This window comes from Atractosteus spatula, chromosome 17, assembly GCF_055471065.1.
Source record: "Atractosteus spatula isolate fAtrSpa1 chromosome 17, fAtrSpa1.hap1, whole genome shotgun sequence".
Lineage (NCBI taxonomy): Eukaryota > Metazoa > Chordata > Actinopteri > Semionotiformes > Lepisosteidae > Atractosteus > Atractosteus spatula.
This window is the reverse complement of record NC_142722.1, coordinates 10,737,388-10,757,105: the sequence shown is the minus strand read 5'-3', so window position 1 is coordinate 10,757,105 and position 19,718 is coordinate 10,737,388. Positions and strand designations below refer to the sequence as shown.

At 41.3% G+C, this 19,718-nt stretch overlaps 1 protein-coding gene across 7 annotated transcripts in view; it reads left to right on the top strand.

Moving 5' to 3' along the window:
• The window catches only part of clip1a (CAP-GLY domain containing linker protein 1a), a 56,246-nt gene that overhangs the window by 31,454 nt on the left and 5,074 nt on the right, over positions 1-19,718 (top strand). For 5 of the 7 annotated variants that reach the window (XM_088935857.1, XM_088935859.1, XM_088935855.1 and 2 more), the window contains 5 exons: positions 2,418-5,123; positions 6,219-6,326; positions 9,872-9,978; positions 15,479-15,599; positions 16,810-16,862. In XM_088935857.1, the coding sequence (XP_088791983.1) occupies positions 2,418-5,123; positions 6,219-6,326; positions 9,872-9,978; positions 15,479-15,599; positions 16,810-16,862 (3,095 nt within the window). The remainder of the gene's footprint in view (positions 1-2,417; positions 5,124-6,218; positions 6,327-9,871; positions 9,979-15,478; positions 15,600-16,809; positions 16,863-19,718) is intronic. The other 2 variants (XM_088935861.1, XM_088935860.1) reach the window with 1 other exon arrangement.

Here is a 19,718-nt window from a genome sequence, read left to right as displayed (position 1 = left end):
CCATATGTCATACCTTGTAGACACTTCCACAGCATTGCAGTGTTCAGTTTTCCTGTCTGAAAACCACTGAGCATTCCTTACAAGTAGTGAGCTCTTCAAAATGTGTCAAACGAGGTCTGTTGTGTTAAAGGGCTGCTCAAGATTCATTCCCTTTCTTTCCGATTGCTTTGTTATTTTTTTAATTGGGTAAAAAAAATTCTGTGCACTTTGATCAGCAGGATTGCTTTTAGCAGCCTTTCATAATGCAGCTCATTACAGTTTACAGTCCAGACAGAGCAACAGAATTTACATGTGGCTCTCATTTAGAATTATTATGACTAGGCTATTTGGAATACATGTATATATTTGTGAACTGGTAGGCTTTCCTTATACGGGTCTTTAAATCTGTATTTTCTTTTCAGGTTAATTGCCTGCTTGAGGACCTTCTGTGGTTTTGCTTTGGCTTTCTTTTCACATTTATTATATGGGTGTTTTTAACTGTAGATTCAGACATGCAGATTTGTTAGTTAGAATGTATATACCCCTTGTCCAAAATATTAGGAACCCCCACTGATAAGGTTTTAAATCTATGTCCAAGCAGCAAGGACACAAGAGCACCGCAGAGTCCATTTTATGGTGCTGAAGTGTGAGCAGATTTGTCCCATCAGCAGGGTCTCCCTCTAGGGATGTTACAAAGGGGTTGAACTGCCTGCTTTTTGAGATCTGGGGATTGGTTTGGCCAAGAAGCCAGTTTCAAGCACCTTGCTTTCTACTGAGAGCGTCTGCACGTTTGGCTGGCAGTTCCTAATATTTTGGCCAGGGAGGTACGTTCATCTACAGAGAAGTAGATTTGTAATAGTAAACTAGACGTGCTGGTCATTCCCCACCAGGGCCGTTTGTGTCACTCTTGTTGTGGATTGAGGAGGCTCTCCCTTAATCTACTTATATACCTGTGTGAAGAGTGGAAGTTGTTTCATTCATGGTTTTACTGTCACATCTCTAGCATACTTTTCCAGTAAAAGTAAAAGTGCAAACCAGATCTCCAGTTATTTACTGAAAGCAGTAATAGTAAGCTAGCACCTACTTCACACAATTGATGTGTTTTTTACTGTTACCATTCATTTCCTGGGGATATAACATGTCTAATTCCATCCAAAACTGAATTTCTAATTCCATTTATAAAAGTTCTAGAACATAGTCTAGAACTTAGTCTTAGTCTTCTACTGTATGTGAAAGAAACATCAACAACACAGTTAATTACCTGCATAGAGGCTGTCAGAGTAGTCTTTATGCATACTAATAATTCTGTAATCTGTGACGGTCACAAAGCACTCAAAAGGTCACTGTCCCTGCAATGTGCTGTCAATTTTTTAAACAGTTTCCTTAAAATACGCATAGCAAAAATTAGGGTTCACGTTAATTAGAATTACTTGTGGCCAAGTGAAATAATGATATCCTGTTCCCTACAGCAGGAAGGTCAGTCAGTAATTCTGTCTAGGCCTGTAATTCTTCCTACACTACCTTAATCGTGTTTGTGCATTCATGTTTGAAAACCGTATTGTGTTTGAAGCAAATGTACAAACACTGATATTCATTATGAATTTAAAAGCAATGATAGGGTGGTATGTTGGTGCAGTGGTTAGCATTGCTGCCTCTCAGGGCTGGAACCCTGGGTTCAATTGCAGACCTGGGGTGCCATCTGAGTGCTGTATTTTCTCTCTGTGATTGCATGGGTTTCCTCTAGGTGTTCCACCTTCCTCCCACAGTACTAAGACATACTGGTGGGTTAATTGGCTTCTGGGAAAATTGGTCCTGGTGTGGGTGTGCATGTCTGTGTCATCCTGTCCAGGGTGTACCCTTCCTTGTGCTGCAGCACAAACAAGAGCCGGCCAAGCAGGCTGGGATTGGCTCCGGCTTCCCCTCGACCCTGAATTTGATGCAGGGGTTAGAAAATTGATAGATGGAAAAACAGCAGTCGTCACTTTTATTATTGAAATAATCTGTCCCATCTCATGTTATTTGAGTTAGGATTAAAACACCAAATGGAATTCTATGTGTTTTTTTCTATGAGATGAGTCTTGGAATGGATAATGGATAAACATTCAAACAGATTCTAACAGGCAAAGATGAGCTTTTGATTGAAATAGCACCATGGCTGTTGTTAACTAGTATTATCAGGATACTTCATCGTCATCTTCGTCTTTAGACATCACCATTAGCTTTAGCATCATTAGGTTTCTCATTGTAACCCACCGTAACTCCCACATGTTAAGTTGTGGTAGGGTTTTTGGTCAATTGATGTTTTTGGTCTTGTCTTTACTTCCCTACTGGTCCTTTTTTGCTTGCATGACTTTAACCCACCCTGTTGTGTTTTGGTTCCATTCATTTGCTGAATTCCATTTTTTACCTTTCCCTTCCCCTTTACTTTATTCTTATAGTCTCTAACTGCTGAGCTAGCATCCGCCCAAGGGCTGACTGAACGGTTAACTGGGGAAGTGAGAGAACTAGAATTGATGAAAGACCAGCACTCGAAGGAAATAGAGGCACTCCGTGCTCAGAATGAGATGTTGCAGGAGAAGGCTTTGGATCTAGAGTTAAGGTTGTCCTCCATGGAAGAGAAAGACCAAGATCTGTCCTTGAAACATGAGGAATTACTGCTCCTAAACAACCAGCTTCTAAAGGAAAAGGAAGAGCTGTCCTCCCGAAACCAACAGTTAGATCATGAAAGAGGAAGGATGTCCTTAGATAATGAGAAGCTTTCTCAAGCTGTGGAAGACCTGAGAGCAGACACTGAGAAAACCACAACAGAAAACAAGAACCTCAGGATCTCTGAGCTGGAGCTGACAGCCAGAGTGGAGGAACTTCGGAAATGCAATAATGAGAGGGAACAAGATCTTCTGAAGTACCAAAAGGAGATTCAGTTTCAGGAGTCAGTGAAGAAACAGCTGATGGAGGATTACGACATATTGTGCCAGGAGAGAGACAATGCCGTGGATGAGCTCAGGCAGAGCCGTGAGGAAATGACGATGGAGCGCGAGAAGCTGGTTGCAGAAAGAGACATGGCAAGAAGTGAAAAGTATTCCCTGGACATTGCTCACTCTGAGCTACAAACCAAATGTGTCTCATTAACCAGAGAGAGGGAAGAACTTAGTGTCACGAATTCCCAGCTGCTCATGGACAAAGAGATTCTGGAGAAAGAGAAAACAGAGCTCCTTTCCCAGCTTCATACGATTATCTCCGATAAAGACGCCCTTTTAGCAGAAAAGGAGGAGCTTAAGAGTCATCTGAGTATTGCCAGGAAGGACTTGGACAAGTCTGTGCACGATAATCGTGAGCTGCAAGCCTCCAAAGATAGCCTGGCTAAGCTCCTAGAAGAAATTAAGACCAGCAGAGAAGTGACAGACTCTGAGCGTCTTCATCTCCTTCAGGAGAAAGAGGACTTGCTGGCAGCTCAGAGGAGAGTGAGTGCAGAGAAGGAGCAGCTCCTGAAGGAGAGGGAGGAGACTGCTGAGAAGCTCCACCTGTCTTCCCAAGAGTCTTTGGCCGCTAAAGAGAAGTTCCAACAGGAGATTGCAGCATTGACCAAAGAGAAGGAGTCCCTCTCTCAAAAGCTCACGAAGCTTGAGAGGGAATTCCACTTCTTGCAGCAACAAAAAGAGGCACTGGAATCCAAAGCGCTGCAGCAGGAGACTGACAAAAAGTCCTTCCTGAAAGAGAAAGAAGACCTGGTGGAGAAGCATGAGAGAGAGCTTTCTGAGAAGGCAACATTGGCTCAGGAGAAGGACCAGCTTCTAGAGGACATCAGGAGATTGAAAAGTGAGATTGAAGAATCTGCCAAGGAGAGTGCCAGTTTGCAGGCTGCAAAATCTAGTCTGTCCTCTTTGCTGCAAGAGATTAGTCAAGGCAAGGAGACGTTGGAGTCAGAGAAAGCACAGCTTCAGCAGGAGAAAGAGGAGCTGCTCATTCATCTTCAGAGGGAGCGGTCTGACAAGGAAACCCTACTAAAAGATAAGGCTGATCTGGAAGTTAGGTCTCAAAAACTGGAGGAGGAAACTAGATATGCAAAGGAGCAACTGACACAAGAAAGGAATAAGCTTAAACTAGAAATAGACGCCAAGGCTGCCAACAATTCAGAGCTGCAGAATAGCCTGCAACTGTTACACCAAGAGAAAGAAGATCTCATCAATCAGGAGAAACACCTCCGTGCTGAGAAGGAGTCCCTTTTCCAGGCAAAGGAACATCTTGAATCCCAGCAGAAGACCAGTGATGAGGAAAGACGTGGCCTTGAAGCTGAAAAGGAGACCCTGCTTACCAAGATTGAGGAGCTGGAGAAACATTTTGCCACCTTGGCCAAAGAGAAGTCAGAGCTTCTACAGTCAGAGTCAAGGCTAAAGGAAGACTTGGAGTGTCTGCGTAGTAACCAAGAGATCACAGACTCAGAGCGCTCCAGATTATTTTCGGAAATGGAAGTCCTGCGGGCATCTCACACCACACTGCTCTCTGAAATCGAGACTCTTCTTCACGAGAAAGCCTGTTTAGAAGAGAAGCATAAGAATCTTTGCGAAGAATCATCTGCCACTGCTAAAGAAAAAGCAGAAATTGCTGCCAGTCTGAAGGAAGTGCAGTCTGAGAAAGAAACCCTACATAGAGAGAAGGAGGAGCTGAAATCTCTGCAAAAGCAGAGTGAGGGCCGAGAACAAGAGCTTGTAGCAGAAAAGGGAGGCCTGGAGTCTAGGGTGGAGGAGTTAGAGAAAGAATTGACCTCCTTAGCAAGAGAAAAGGCCGAACTTGTAGTCTCCGCATCCATCCTGAAGAAAGACTTGGAGTGTCTCAGGAGAGACCAAGAGAACACGGATTCAGATCACTCCAGGCTGCTAATGGAGAAAGAAGGACTCCGGGCTGCTCACGAAACACTGCTCTCTGAGAATGAGGCTCTTTGTAATGAGAAGACAATATTCGAGCAGAAGCAGAAGGCCCTCAGTGAAGAAGCTGCAGCTTCTGCTAAAGCCTATGAAGAGATGTCTGCTAGCCTGAAAGCTCTGGAGAGTGAGAGAGAGGCCTTGCTAAGAGAGAGAAGCGAAACCATCCTGAAATTCTCAGAACTAGAAGCTCTTCACAAAAATGCTTTGTCAGAGCGGCTTGAGGTACAATACATGCAAATACTAACCACCTCACTAATGTGAAGCAAAATGGCTTGGTTTTCTGCGCTTCTGATGCAGCATATTTTTTTAACTACTAATTCCATTAAATACATTAATTTTCCTTCAGTTCTCTGCAGATGGATGGTATAAACTGCCTAGATCTCTGTGGGCTAAATGCCATCATTGCAAGAGACAGAACACAGCAACTAGGAAATCGCTTGGGTTTTTGAAAATGTTTTCACATGTTGAGTTCGATGATGCATGAGAAATGTCAAGCATTCTAAATCACGTCTGTTGTGGTCCTGGTGGATAAAAGAAGATTCAATGGTCTGGGCAAAAAGTGGAAGAATGATGATTGTAGAAATTGAAACAGCAGGTGTGTATCACACCAATAAGATGCTGAATTTCACTGGAAATCAATGACTTTAATCGTGGTCTCTATCATCTTGTGACCTATTTAAGGATGAATACATATAACAACATAACCACCATCTAATGACAAATCACATCATACTAGTATTTTTCTTTCATTGTATACATGTATGAGTTCATAAAAACTTGTTTCATAATGTGTACTTATACGTGAATATTATTTCACAAAAAAATATTTTTTATCCACCATTACTGAAGCAGACAAAAGTTTATTGCCAGCAGCATTTCAGTAATCTAGCTGTAGGTTGCCTATGTTATAATTATTATTTCTAAACATGCAATGCAGTAGTTAAACACTAGTGCTGCATTCTAATCCAAAAGAGATTCATTGATAATTAAATGGCAAGAAAGTAATTTTTTTCTATGAATGGGTTTCAATGAATGGGCATTGGTTATCTGCCAAATGGTTTAAAATCATGTGGAAAATGCTCCTGGGAGAATCAGAGACTTAATATAAAGTGGACGTATCAGATCTGTACAATATTTTTTAGCTGTTTTTAAAAAGCCTGAGGAAGAAGGGGAGAGGGAGAAATCCCGGTATTCCTACGTGAGCTCAGCCTACAGTCATTGTGTAATTTGTTTTGGTTTTTTTTACATGATTCAGGGGTAGCTGGAAAGCTACTTGGGAGCATGATTTATTAACACAGCCTTTCTCCTTGCGCTCAGGCTGCTCAAACAGCCAAACAGGAGGCTGAGTCCCTGCAGCAGGAGAAGGCTGAGGCTCTCGGCGCCCTGGGAGAGAGCAGGAAGACCATTCAGGACCTGCAGCAGCAGGTGAGGTCTCGGGCACTCTGTGGGTTAACCAGCTCTTCTCTGCTCCACAAGGAAGAACTGCAAGCTGTCCGTGGCTGCAGGGCAGAGCTGGAGCTGTTCAAGAAACAACTACTTTTAGAAACTGTATCTGTCATTCTTCCTGTCAGACTGAAAAGCCTACAGTTCTTAGCAGGGTGACTGTAGCAGTTGATTTCTTTTGAAAGATCATTTGTATTCATATTCTTCTTTACATTTATAGAGTCTTTAACCTTTATACTATTATTGGTGGGATGATTTTTATAGCCATAGTCTTTCCATTTATTAAGCATTAACTCAACTCCTGTTGTTTTGCTTATTTAATTACCCTCATACAAAGTGTGAGTGCTTCAGTGTCACCTAAATATTGGTCTGACTTGATCGATGGTTGCTACAGTGCACTGCGAAATGCAGTAAATGGGTTGTGGAATATGGGCTGTTTTTTGTGACAACCTGTGTGGGTGGTGAAAATAGAATAGCAGAAACACACGTGCCTCAGGACTTGCTTGCCAACTTAAAACGTGTGCTTGCATAATAGTCCAGCTGTCTCCTAATCAGGACAGTGCTATGGGCACTGCTTCATAATGCCATTTGCAGCTGTAGGGCAATGAAATGTGCATGTCAGATCAGCTGTGATATTAAGGCAAGCTTGCTCTCCTTTTTCATTGCATGCATTTTTTTTTGCCCTAGTCCAGCCCTCTGTTGTGTGCTGAGCGCAGATTTCTCCTGCCTGGCTTGCGGGCCAGATGGCAGGTGTGATGATGCAATAGCAGAAAAGGATTAGGATTAGAGACAGGGAGAAGAATGCACATGTGGCTGTATTGTTGAACATGACAGTTCTTCCTGATGTTTTCTGTTTTAGAAAGGTTTTACTTTTTCCTGTGCCAGCCCTGAGATGTCAAACTCTTAAGTATTTGTATTTACAGAGGAATTGTGTTAAGACCAATACCAGCTTTTGCATATTTTCATTTTGAAACACTGCATATCTTTACTGACTGGTTTTGCAATACTTGTCTGGCATTCTGTTGCCCTCTGTTAACACTTTATACTAGAAATTGGTCTTCCACCACCTGAAATGGATACTTGATGCACTTTGTAGCTGTAAAACTGGGCAACTGGTTGGAATTTTCCATCTTCCATTCAAAACAAAGTGTGATTGAGACGACTTTCTGTGGGTTTATTTCGACATATAACAAAAAAGCTCGCCTTTGGCTTACTTGTCTTTGTGTTTCCCATTAAAAATATGAAAGCATCATCAATCTCTCAAAAACAATCTAGAGGTGGCCCTGGTATCCTATTCCTGAGCCCATATGTATATGATTTATTTAATTTCTTTCAACAGAACAGAAATGTATGTAGTGTACAATAACTATGATATTGAAGACATTTATATGAAATGATGATGAAATTATGTATTTCTACAGCAAGAACCTTCCTATCTGCTGTTCCTCTTGTATCTCATTATCAGCAGTGATTGTAATGTAGATTAGTTCTGCTTCTCCTTATGCTGAAGGCACTCTAAAAGCCGCTGTATTTTATACCACAGATTATATCATCACTTTCTAACTCATCCATTATTTCATCTCTTATTTTCGTCTGTAAAAAAAAAAAAGAAAAATGAAAATATGAACCATCCCAAAGTTGTTTTCCAATCCAGAAGAGTGAAAGATGCAATCAGAATGGTCTAGTGGTAACAAATTGTTTTGTAAGAAAATAAAACACCATGTTGTAATGCATGATTACAACAGTCTGATACCTCTGGAGTCTGAATTTATCAGAGCTGAATATTCCAGAAGAAGAATCCCCGGTGGTCTGTATGTAGGATGCCAGGGCAATCCTGCAAGGACTACACATTGGCTTTTTGACGAGAATGTGTTGTGACAGAGACCACAAGCCGCTGTTGGAAATGAAGTGGACGGCACTGTTCTTAATGCTGGTGTCTGATTGGCTAAAAAGATGACTGGGCTGCATTGATTGGCTGCTGATGGGTATGGGCTGGGGGGGGGTCCTCACAGCATCAGCAAGGGACTTAAGAGTGTGTTATGTAATCCAGTGCCAGTTTCATTGTGTACTTGGGAGAGTGGCAAAGACTGAACCCTTACAGTCCATAAAGCACTCTTCGCTCTTCTGGGGGCAGTCCTCCATTATTCATAGCCTTGCTGCTTTACTTGGGAGCAGCTGAGCAACAACAGGAATGGAGGTGACAGCCTTACAGCAAAGATACTCCAGCTTGTATGTCTCTCGTTTTAAGGTACTGTACGTGTGTGTGACTTTGTTTTTATGTGTCGTTCAGGCTGTGTTTGTAAATACACTTGCTTCCCTTTTGGGATTTAATGCGTGAAGTAAGACTTCTTTGGAAACCAACATCATATCTTCATTCATTTATTGTGTAGTGCGTTTTTGAAGCAGTGTTGAGTGGAGAGATACAAGCACTTACCTGTTTTGCTTAAAGCTGCGAGCTTCAAGGAGACGAGCAGTGACTAGCAGTTTCTGCCGTCCGCTGAAGCGCTGGAGTGAATGGCTTAACTCGGAATAGCTGTCACAGAGTATTGTAGGGAACAGTCTTGTGGAAAGTGATCGGCATATCGCAGAACATGTTACTATTGCTATTTGGATTGTTAAGATTTTTTTTATCAGTGTAGTCTTTTTTCTGAATTATCGAATGCAATGGGTAGATCTGGACAAATATAACCAGCCTGATGAGTCCACTCTCATTATTTAAATGCAGATTAAAGAATAATTTCGCTTTTGATTATGAGCATTTTAGATGCCGTTAGAAAGACCTTGCTTTCTCTCTCGTGTTTCCGTAGCAAACACGAAATGTCCTCTGGAAATTCGACAAAATCTGTGCACTTCGTTGTTCTGTAAGACCTTAAAGAGTGAACAATTTAAAACTGTTCAGAACCATGTGATCAGTAGTTCAGTGCTATGTAGAACTGTAAGTATGAAATAGAAATAACATTTTCTTAAGTGCAACAGTGTCTTTGTCTGCTGCATTTACATGAGCCTTGTGTTGGTAATGTATGCCACCCAATGTGTGCTTCTTAGCTCTGTGGTTATAAGATGATTGATAGAATAATGTTTGTGCTAGGACTCATTAAATTTGAATGGTATTGGAATTCTGTACATGCACTTTTCACTTTTTTGGTAGAAAAGCTCGTTTTGAAAAATGCATGAGACATCTATACCGCAGATTTACTCGAATGTCTCATTTTCTGTTTGAAGAACTTGTTGTCGTTCAGGACAGAGGAAAGAATATAAACAGCGTGAAATGTCACTGCGCTGTTTAGAAGTGGTGTTGTGACACGAAATGCCCTGACTGGAGGAAACAAAACAATAAGATGTAAACAGGAACTGGGGAGAAGTTCTAGGTTTCCGAGCGTCATGAGAAGGTCCTGATTGCCTAACCTTGCCACACTGGCAGCTGGGGACATTGAGCCAAAGGAAGTAAAGCGAGCCATCTGCTGACACGGGCCGTGTGACGAGTCATGTTGCCTTCACCCTGCTTTCTTCTCCTTCTCCTTTGGCAGCTTGATGCTTTGCAACAACAGAACTCAGAATTTCAGGAGGAGCTCAACCTGTCCAAAGAGCAACTCAGCTCGGAGAACAAGAGGATAGGGAGTCTCTGCAAAGAGATGTGAGTACCAGCTGTTTGTTCGTATTCTTTGCTTATCTATGTATGTCAATGGGTATTTGTAGCATTTTTTTGAAAGGGGTCGAATGCCAGACTTTTTTTATACATGTGCATGGAGACCGATGTGATAATCTTTGCTTGGTTTTCTTTATAATCCTTTTATCCTCAGTCTTCACCACTAGCAAGATATTCACATTTTAATTGATTTGTATATTCAGATATTCATGCTGAATTTCAAGTAATACGCAGTTCTCACCCCTTTTGTAAGGAAAAATAAGAGATCGTAGTTTTGTAATGCACTGCTGCACTGTCCACAGGCTCATCTGGTGATGCCCTCAGAGGAGCGCTCAGTCTGTTTCCACACCAGTAGCTGCCATTTTGATTAAGGTGTATTGAAACACACAAGGACTGGTTTTAATTACTGCACAGGATGAATTTTAACCACAGCTACACGCAGCCTGCCATTCCTCTGGTTAGCCGTCAAGAGAGATGTGTGCTGTAAAAAGGCAGCTGTGTGAAATTTCACAGTCCGGAGTGTGACATCTTGAATCCTCTGTGAAGGTTGCTTTCGGGTTAGTCAAAACTTGAGAGATTTTAAAACATTTAATACCGTTTGTGATACAGTAATCCATAATGTCACAGATGGGGCTGATAAACCCCTTCAAGAGTAGTTTAGCATGAGAGAAAGAGAAGGGGCTAGAAAGAGCCCTTGTGCTTGAATGAGATGGCTGTGAAAGTTAAGAGTGGCATCGCAGCCACTGTGAGCCTGATGTCCACGTCAAGTCCCCCTCCTGATCTCCCTGTGTTTGTTTGACAGGTCGCGGCTGTGCGCTCAGATTCACCGCCAGAGTGGGTTGATTTGCAGGGAGGTTGTAGCCTGTTAACAGGAAAGGCGAGCCTGCGGCAGTATCGGCTACCCCCACAGAGCTTTCATAGTTTATTACAGGGAATTCGCTTCCTTCTTTTCCGAGAATAAATATAACATTAAATCCCATACAAAAACAAAATAATCATCCGTCATTATTTGCTAACAAGCACTAACTGATGTAAGATAATGATGTGAGATACATGGAGTTCTGACTGCTTGCATTACAAAGCTGCAAGCGTCCCTGTTTTCATGAGTGCAGTCTCTGTTGTTACATCAGCTGCTGTGTGTATTTGGGTTCCTAGAAGCCTGGAAGCCCTCATCAGTTTCAGCATGCTGCATGGTTAGAGTGCCCTTTGGGGTATAATCTATCAGCCTCATTACTGTAGGCTTTAATATGAGTCCAGTTCGTTCCACTGCTAATGGAAGTCTCTATCGAACAACAGTAATTGAGTAGCTATGCAGAAGAATGGCTTATTTCTCTCCAGAATACAACACATAGATGACGTTTTTAATCTGGAAGGGAAAAAAGCCTGTCATGTTTCCAAGCCCAGTACGCAGTGAGTGAGGCTCCGCTGACCCCTGGTTAGCTGCCATAGAGGGAATGCTGGTTTGGGAGATTGTGGGAAAGCTAAGACTAGGCTACTGTATGTCTGTGAAATCTGTTTAATCTTATACATTTCTATGGCATATCTGACTACGCAGTACCCATGTCCTGAAATGTAAAATACCCACATGCATTTGACTTTTTTTTATAGTGGTAAAAAATTGCAAGGGCCTGTTTCATTATGGCTTTCTGATAAAAAGGGAGTTTTACTTTAAAAGAAATATTGCTACCTATTCCTGAAGAGATCCCAGTCTCGTTGCTTAAAATATGAAAATTGTGTTACTGCCAATAACAAGATGTTGTTTATTTCTTTATATAATGAGAAAATGAGATAAGAATCGAGCTTAAAATGCTTCAGGTAAATGTAATACAGTTTTGCATGTTCCAGCTGTGTGGTGAGCTGTAAGTGTCCTGCACTTGGAGCGCATGTCCTGCATACTTTTACACCCGGGGTACGACCCCCAGAACAGTACACAGCAGCGCCTCAGTTCTCCCGTCGTTCTTATTATACTGTTTGTGTGCTGTGGGTCATGAAAGGCAGTCTGAAACCTAGATCTAGATCAGGCTTTCGTAAAGCATTTACAGTATCGTCTCATTTTTTATTTTTTATTTGTTTTTTTTCTGCATTAGATTAGCAATGATATACTGACCTGAATATCCATGCTGGGATTCTGCCTGAATTACAGCTTGACTTAATTTTTTTTAACCTTTGATTCACTGGCACTCATGCACCTCTTAAAAGCTTTGTGATAATTACAGTGGAGCTGTCTAGTCACAGAGTGCTCTTCACTGAGCAGCTCGTCTGCCTTCCATCAGGAAGCAGTGGTGAACTGGCCCTGTGTTGGTTGTGCAATGAAATGGGCAGGACACATACTCTACTCCAAAGAAATTGAATAGACAGTCAACATTTTGGCCTCATCAAGATTTGGTCACCAAAAATCCATTTAGCTTTAGGATCAGCAGCAAATTGACTGGGCCATGGTGTCATGACACGCAGATCCAAGGTTTCAGTATAGTGCGCTGGAATGAGCACATACAAAGTTAAAAACTTTTATGTATTCCTCAGCTACAAGCAAACAGCTTCCTTTATTATCATGATTTCTTGCACACTTTTTTCAGATGCGTTAAAAGACCTGTTAATATTTTCATCTGCTTACGTATCCAGTCTTTAATTCTGTGCATCTAAATACCTCCTTGCCATCACGAGATTTTCAGAAATGTTCTGACTGGTTTTCCCAAAGGTACATCCTTGAGCTTTTATATAACTGCATCTTTTCTGCTGAAAGTGCTTGGCTTGTCAGACACTGTCGGTGATGTGTGCATTCATTACCTTGGGTTCCCTCTGCTGATTTGCCTTCAGGTTTTTGTTTTTTGGAAGTTTTCTTCCCATCAGATAACCTGATGTATGAATCACAGTTTAACTCTTCATGATGCATTTATTTCTAAACTTCACAGTCTGAAGCATCAGTAAGAATGCCAACAGCTGGAAAATGTTTCCCAATATAAACACATTTTGTTGCTTGAAGAAAAATCAGTGCACTCTGTCCACTTGAGACAAAACCTCTGGATTCGTGTTTTCATTTGCTTTTCTTTAACAATATTGCCCTGGAAATATGGTATACAGCACATGCACACACCTGCTTGAAATGTGTGATCATATAGACTCAAGAGTAGAGTCCAAGCTGGTCTGCACTCTATGGGTGAAAGGGTCTTCTCTTGCTGCACCCCAAAGCTCTGGAATTCTATCCCTAAGGATATCTGAGAGTCCCCTTCCCTGCTCCATTTTCTAATGACCTTGAATCTTCTGCTGCACCTCTTTCTGCTTTGTGTTTCTTATACTGTATGCTTATTTTGTATTTTGCTGTCCTTATAACTGTTTTTACAGCTACTGTAAAGCATTTTGAAACGCTACTTTTAAAGATACTATATAAAATAAAGTTTATTTTTATTGACACAGGCCAGTGCTGCTAACAGTATATTTTGAAAATACATTGTTGATCATCACATCTTTTTAGAAACACAGAATTTCTTAAGTAACCCAGTGCCACATTGATTGTTTTAATGTGCCACTTAATTGTGTTCTGCCAGGATATTTTGGTGCATATTGAGTGCAGACATGGGTGTCATGATTTAGCTCTTGTGTAGATAGACCATTTTTTGAAAACTATATTTAACTTTTGAATTTTATAGGTACAGTAACATGTGGCTTATATAAAAGATGAATTGCTTGGATTCTAGGCTGGTGACGTTTGAGCCTCTTCTACTGGGGTTTCACTGTTGCCCTGTAAATGAGTAAAAAGTAAAAAGATGTCTCAGACACGTTTTTTTCTTAGCAAGGGGCTGGTGGCTAACGGGAGAGAAACTGCCCTTTCCCGTCAACATAAAACCCCTCGTGAAGAGACGTGGAAATGGCCAGCCCAGCCTGTGCGGGCTTCAGGAGCGATCAAAGTGTCTGAAGGAGCTTGATGAAGGAGCGGGACTGATTCAGCTAGAAGTCGGCCTCAATCGGCACAGCTGCCTCGCAGCCTGAGGAATTAGTCACAGATGGAGCTGATGAGAACGACCTCCACGCTTGAGTGGCTTTTTCCGAGTCCTGCAGCTCCTGCTCCGTTTCAGGAACCGATGACACGTATAATAACCGATCTGCCGCTGGTGCCGCTCAGGTTTAGGACGATTTTTCATATATAAACCTGTTTGGGTCATTGTGCTGTTATGTCAATGGACAAGTCTCTAGAAGTTAGTGGATCAGATCAAGCCCTGTACTATGAAAACTGTGTCCTGGGGCAAAGATGTTTAGTATATAAATGAGACCACAGAAACTTTCTCAACAGGACAACAGCAGCACGCACCAGAAGGAACCATGTTGCACAAATAGTGGGAATGGCCTGCCTGACAGTGTCCCACAGTTGTATGAATAGGCCTGCTATTCATCGTTTATTCACACTGCTGCTTAACGTTATAGGTACCCTGTTTATCCAGCAATATTTAAAACTAATTACACACCTTAGTGTTGAGACATGAATGTGTCTGTATGACTGTATCTCATAACTGTTCTTTTCAGAACTGTTAAAAAAACGGTTGAGGATGTTGGCCTCTTTTCTTTCACTGCTCTGCTTTGATCCGTCATCATGTTAGTATGACTGTCTCTGCTCTTGTACTCGGTCCTTTGACCACTGAAGATCTCATCTGGATTCATGTCCAGACTTCCTAAAAGTGAGCCTAACTTAGGAGGTTTAGGTTTTTGGCAGTCAAGTGTGTAGCAAAACCTTTATTTATCCAGGCAGAAGAGTACAGACATCTCGCTGAAGCAAAAGCAAAATGTAACTCTCTAGGGAGACATCCACATACAGCACTGGCTTACAAAAACACGTTAGGGGATGCGTGACAGCTTACCCTGTGCAAAAGATCTAAAAATGACACATCTTGGAAGTAAAGTCTGTATTGGTTCTTTCATTAGCTGAATCCTGTTGGGGGGTGGGGGGGGGAATTGGACAACATGCTTTCTTTCTCTCTCATAATGTAGGTGCTGTCATGCCATGAGCCAAACTAAAACCAACCCTGAAGTGAAAGCTCTGTACATTCTTGCCTCCAGCTGCCCTGTTTTTTGCAGTTTTTGGGTTATTTCGTCTCTTGGCACACATTTTGCCCTCTCACGAGAGGAAGCTTTTCAATAACCTGGCTTCATTTTTTGTGGTCTGAGTTGCAGGATTTGAAACAAGCTGACTTTGTGGCGGGCTGTTGCTGTTCAAATGTTCCTAAGCTTGTGTCATTTTTAAAAAAGGCATTGTTTTTAATATTCAAGCCATATCTCTGCAGTGCTAGGAGGGAGAATGCAGTGAGAAAAAAAACTATTATCATCCGATAAGCATATATATTGACCTAGATTGCTACTCCTTTTTTCTGTTCAAAGCCCGGCCCCCCTCCCCATCCTCTCCAACTACCCTCTTTCCCAGTCTCCCTTCCCGTCTCTCCTCCATTGCTGTACTCCCCTGAAGTTGCCTTGGTGACGGCGGTCTTTCTCGTCTTTGCAGCGAGGAGCTGAAGCTGGCGGCCAGTCAGAAGTCACAGCGCCTGGCCGCTCTGCAAGACGAGAACGCCCAGCTGACCGAGGAGCTGGGCCGCAGCCGAGAGGAGGTCAGCAGTCACCAGAAGGTAAGACCCCGCCCTTAACATGGGCCAGTATAAAGGCAAGCCCAGACACTCAGACTCACGTGCATTTATTCCATTATTTCCTCTCTAAGAGCGCCATCCACAAAACATTAGGTAGGAAGGCATCTGGAAATTAGTTATCACAATTTCTTAAGCATTGACAGTTTTTTTTCAAGACAAAAGCCAAGTACTTTCATTGTCAGAAAACACTTTGTGTCTGGGTGTGTATCGTTGCTGTTTAACCTCATCAGAAGTGCCTTTAGAGTATTTACAAACCTCTTCAAAAAGTGCAGGTACAAAATGAGACCGCCGATTGCAAGCAAGAATAGGCACAATAAAATGAAAATAAAAGGCAAGTACAATAATGCTAGTTCAGAAAGTGCAGCACAACAGAATAAAGAAATGACTACATGAATGAAATACTAAGCACCATAACATTTGCAAAGCTGTGCAGGTAGTGTGGATACAAACCAATTATGTGGACACACTACTGGTATGTGTAGCAGGTGAATAACATTATTGGAGGCCACCACAACTGCTTCTTATTTTGAAGCACATTCAGAATGAGCGATTGTGTGTGCCTGGTTTGCGCTGACTTTTTTTCAGCTGTAGCTGAGCTGGCAGATCGTGAGCAGGTGCTGCTGGAAGGTCTTTCACATTTAATGTGAAAGGATTCTTATTCACTCCCGAGTTGATGCCTGTATCTAATGAGGGATTTGTGCATGCTGGCAGAGTGTAGAGACACTGTGGTAATCACCGGTACGTTCTTGAAAGGCTTTACTGCTCACCTGTATTCGCTTGTTCTCAGTCCTCTCCACAGCCCAGTTAGGAAGGAGTTACAGAGCAGTAGGCGCCACTGACATCAAAGAGTCGTCCGCTATTCATACTGGGCTCGCTGTTGAACAGCCACGCTGTGAGAGAGCCCCAGGTGCACAAGGGCATGCAAGTGTGCCGCTCAATCTGTTCCAGCATAGGAAAGCAGCTGACAAAAAAGAGCTCCTCTATTTGAAATGCAGTTTAAAGAAAAGGTTTTTAATGAGGTGTTTTGCACACAGCAGATTGAATTAAATTTCCCCGATGAGCATTTTGCTGCCTAGATGGTGATAAGGACATCAGACATCGCTCAAAGCACACAGAAAGCATTTGCTTTTGCTAAATGTCACTTCTGTTGGGAACTCGGGCCTGTTAGGTGACCTTCCCTCTCTTGTTTTAGCTGGAAGAAGAGCGATCTGCCCTCAACAATCAGCTCCTAGAGATGAAAAAGAGGTAAGACACCTAACAGAGCAGAACCCTCCATTAATTCCAGCAGCTGTGTCCCTTGACTCCTTCAGCTGCACAAGGTAAAGCGTGTGTCTGCAGTACAGTAAGTGTTGGACTAGCTGCCCAGTCACGGTAAGAGGCACCCCAGCTGATGGAGAAGGGACTTCTGTTGTCCTTTTCACTTTTCTTTGAGTGATGAGGATGGTGGAAGTGGATTTTCATTGGTTAACAAGAGCTTTCCAGAGCTAACTTAAATTAATTTACTCTGTGTTCCAACCAGGATGTCAGTAGTGGACGAATATCAAAATAATCAGATATTAAAATGTAACTGTGGTTTCATAGTAAAAAATGAATTGCAATATTTTAGGTATTTTAGGTAAACGTTTTCTGCTTTTATGTCTGTCTCAAAGGAATTAGTTATTTTCTCCAGCTAGTGCCATCATTATTTTTAAAATGGATTTCTTGGTTCAGGATATATTTTAAGGTTTGATTTTCACTATCCCTTTGTGTCTATTTCCTTTACGGCATGTTCTGTTTTTTTCCTTCAGTCCCAGACTGGGTCGCCCGTTAGTATCTCTTCCTAATTAATTAGCAGTCTCTGAGCTGTTACTGTGCCTAAAGGCAAACAGAGATGTTTTACATTTTTTGTTATTGGCATGATTTAAGCATTCACTAGGTGATTTAATTGTGAAAAAGTATGTGAATTCTTAGAAACGAGAAAAACCTGTCATTAATGAAACTATTATGCAGCTACATTTTATTCACTGAGCAGGAACCACACAGGATTTTAATGGAATAAACTTCCAGTTCTTCAAGCTGCAAACTCTGTTATTACACACATATTTCCTTTTTACTATTATTATTACTATTACACAGGCCCAGATATCCATTGTCTTTACACTGTTTCCATGTGCCAGTGAAATAAAAAGCATGATGCCATTGCAATACTTAAGTGGGTTTGCAGTGGTCCAAAGTATTCATGTGACACAGGAGGTCTCTGAGTTACTGGGAGAAAAAACAGTAGAAACATAACCAGATTGACTCAACACAGTGAACTATATACACTGTGCCTGTAGTGATTTGTGATTGTACATATACAGTGTATTAACCCAAACTGCTAGTGCTAATCTTTCTGTGTTGTTCTAATAATTATTAATATTAATATTGACTTGGAAGCCATCCTACTTACCAATCCTTCTCATCGGAATCCTCTTTTTCCCTTTCCTAATCTTGCCTTCCCCTGCTATGTGTGTCTGTCTTTGATGGTAAGACTGAAAAAAGTCTATCCGCGTTATAATAAATGATTTACATTTCATGTGTTTATTGTTATCATTTTTTCCCAATCTAAAACTTTCTTGGTACACATCTTATTTTTGGCTGCTGCCTTTCCTTACAATGTCTTGCTTTTGAATTTTTTTTTTTAGTTTTAAATTGTATTCCAAGCTGTATTTCAAATTTATTTTCTTTTTATTCCAGAACATTTAAATGCAAACTTTGAATATGTTTCTTTTTCAATGTACCTCACATTTCTCTGCCATGTTTCTAACGTACGCTTTCTGTTATCTTGCATTTTTAAAGCTTGCCCAATAATACGTTAAGGTACCTGCTTCGTTATTAGTTTATTCAGATTTATTTGGTTACTTTTATGGTGTGGAAAAAATCTGGGATAAGCCAGCAAGTAAAGTCTATCTCATGAGTGTGAAGAGCTTCTTTTGTTATAACACAAATAATAGGTGCTTTCTTTATTATTGTGGAAACTGTTGAAATACCCCTTGGTGAAAGTTATGCATTAAGCAGTGAAATAATTAGACTGGTTGATAACTAATTGTCCCAGATTGTTTTCATGTCTCATTACCTACCGTGTTAGCAGAGCCAGCATGTCATTGTTGTGGCAACTTTACGTGTCTTTTTGCGCTTATAAAAACATTACGTTTTTCAAGTTGTCTGCTTAGATATGCTGAACATCTCAAACCCTCATTGTGCCCCCATGTTAAACGGAACCATCAATCCACATTAGTCCTCAATTTCTCTTTCTTGTGCTCTGGCTGAACCTGACTGAACAGTTTTGGGAATTTCCAGCATGCTAATGTCTTGATTAAATGAGCATTTTTGCAAAACACCCAATATAACTCCCGTTTTGTTCTGAGAATCCCATGTGAATTAACAGAAAATCCAGTTCCCATAAATTATAACTGAAGCTATCCAATTATGGGTACCCATGAGTAGATTCTGATCTATGATCCCCTTGAAGGATGTGTTCCCTAGATTTCAATTTGAACAAGATTTAAGTCTCATTTCATGATTCTAAATATTTTGATTTTAGAACATTTCTAAAGTATTTACATGACCTTAGATGTCACTTACAGCCCGTTTGAAGGGGTGTTAGCAGGTGGGGTCAGCAGAGAAAGCAGAAAACAGTCCGTGTTTGCATGAAAGTGGCTTTTATATTTTATTGGTAGACTTCAGAGACATGTCTGGATTGTTTTTCTGCACACAAACGTGTCTGTCTTCTGAGAAAAGTGAGCACATGCCATGTGTATGCAGGTTATACAGTATACTGTGCAATTCTCCTAAAAATGTCCTGGGAACCTAAGAAGCCTTTATATCTATACAATCCATCATAAGTGTGAGAAGCACAAGGAGCTGTATTTATCATCAAAATCTCTGAAGGCATAGTGATGGAACATGTACAGTATTGCTCAGGTAGTGTACACTGAAAATAATTAATGGGTACTTTAACAAATTACTACACGTAATCATTGAGGACTTTAAATATGATATACGAACATGGCAGTAAAACATAATTGCATCATCTACAGTCCCTGTTCTTACCTGCAGCTCATATAAATGACTTGGTGAGCC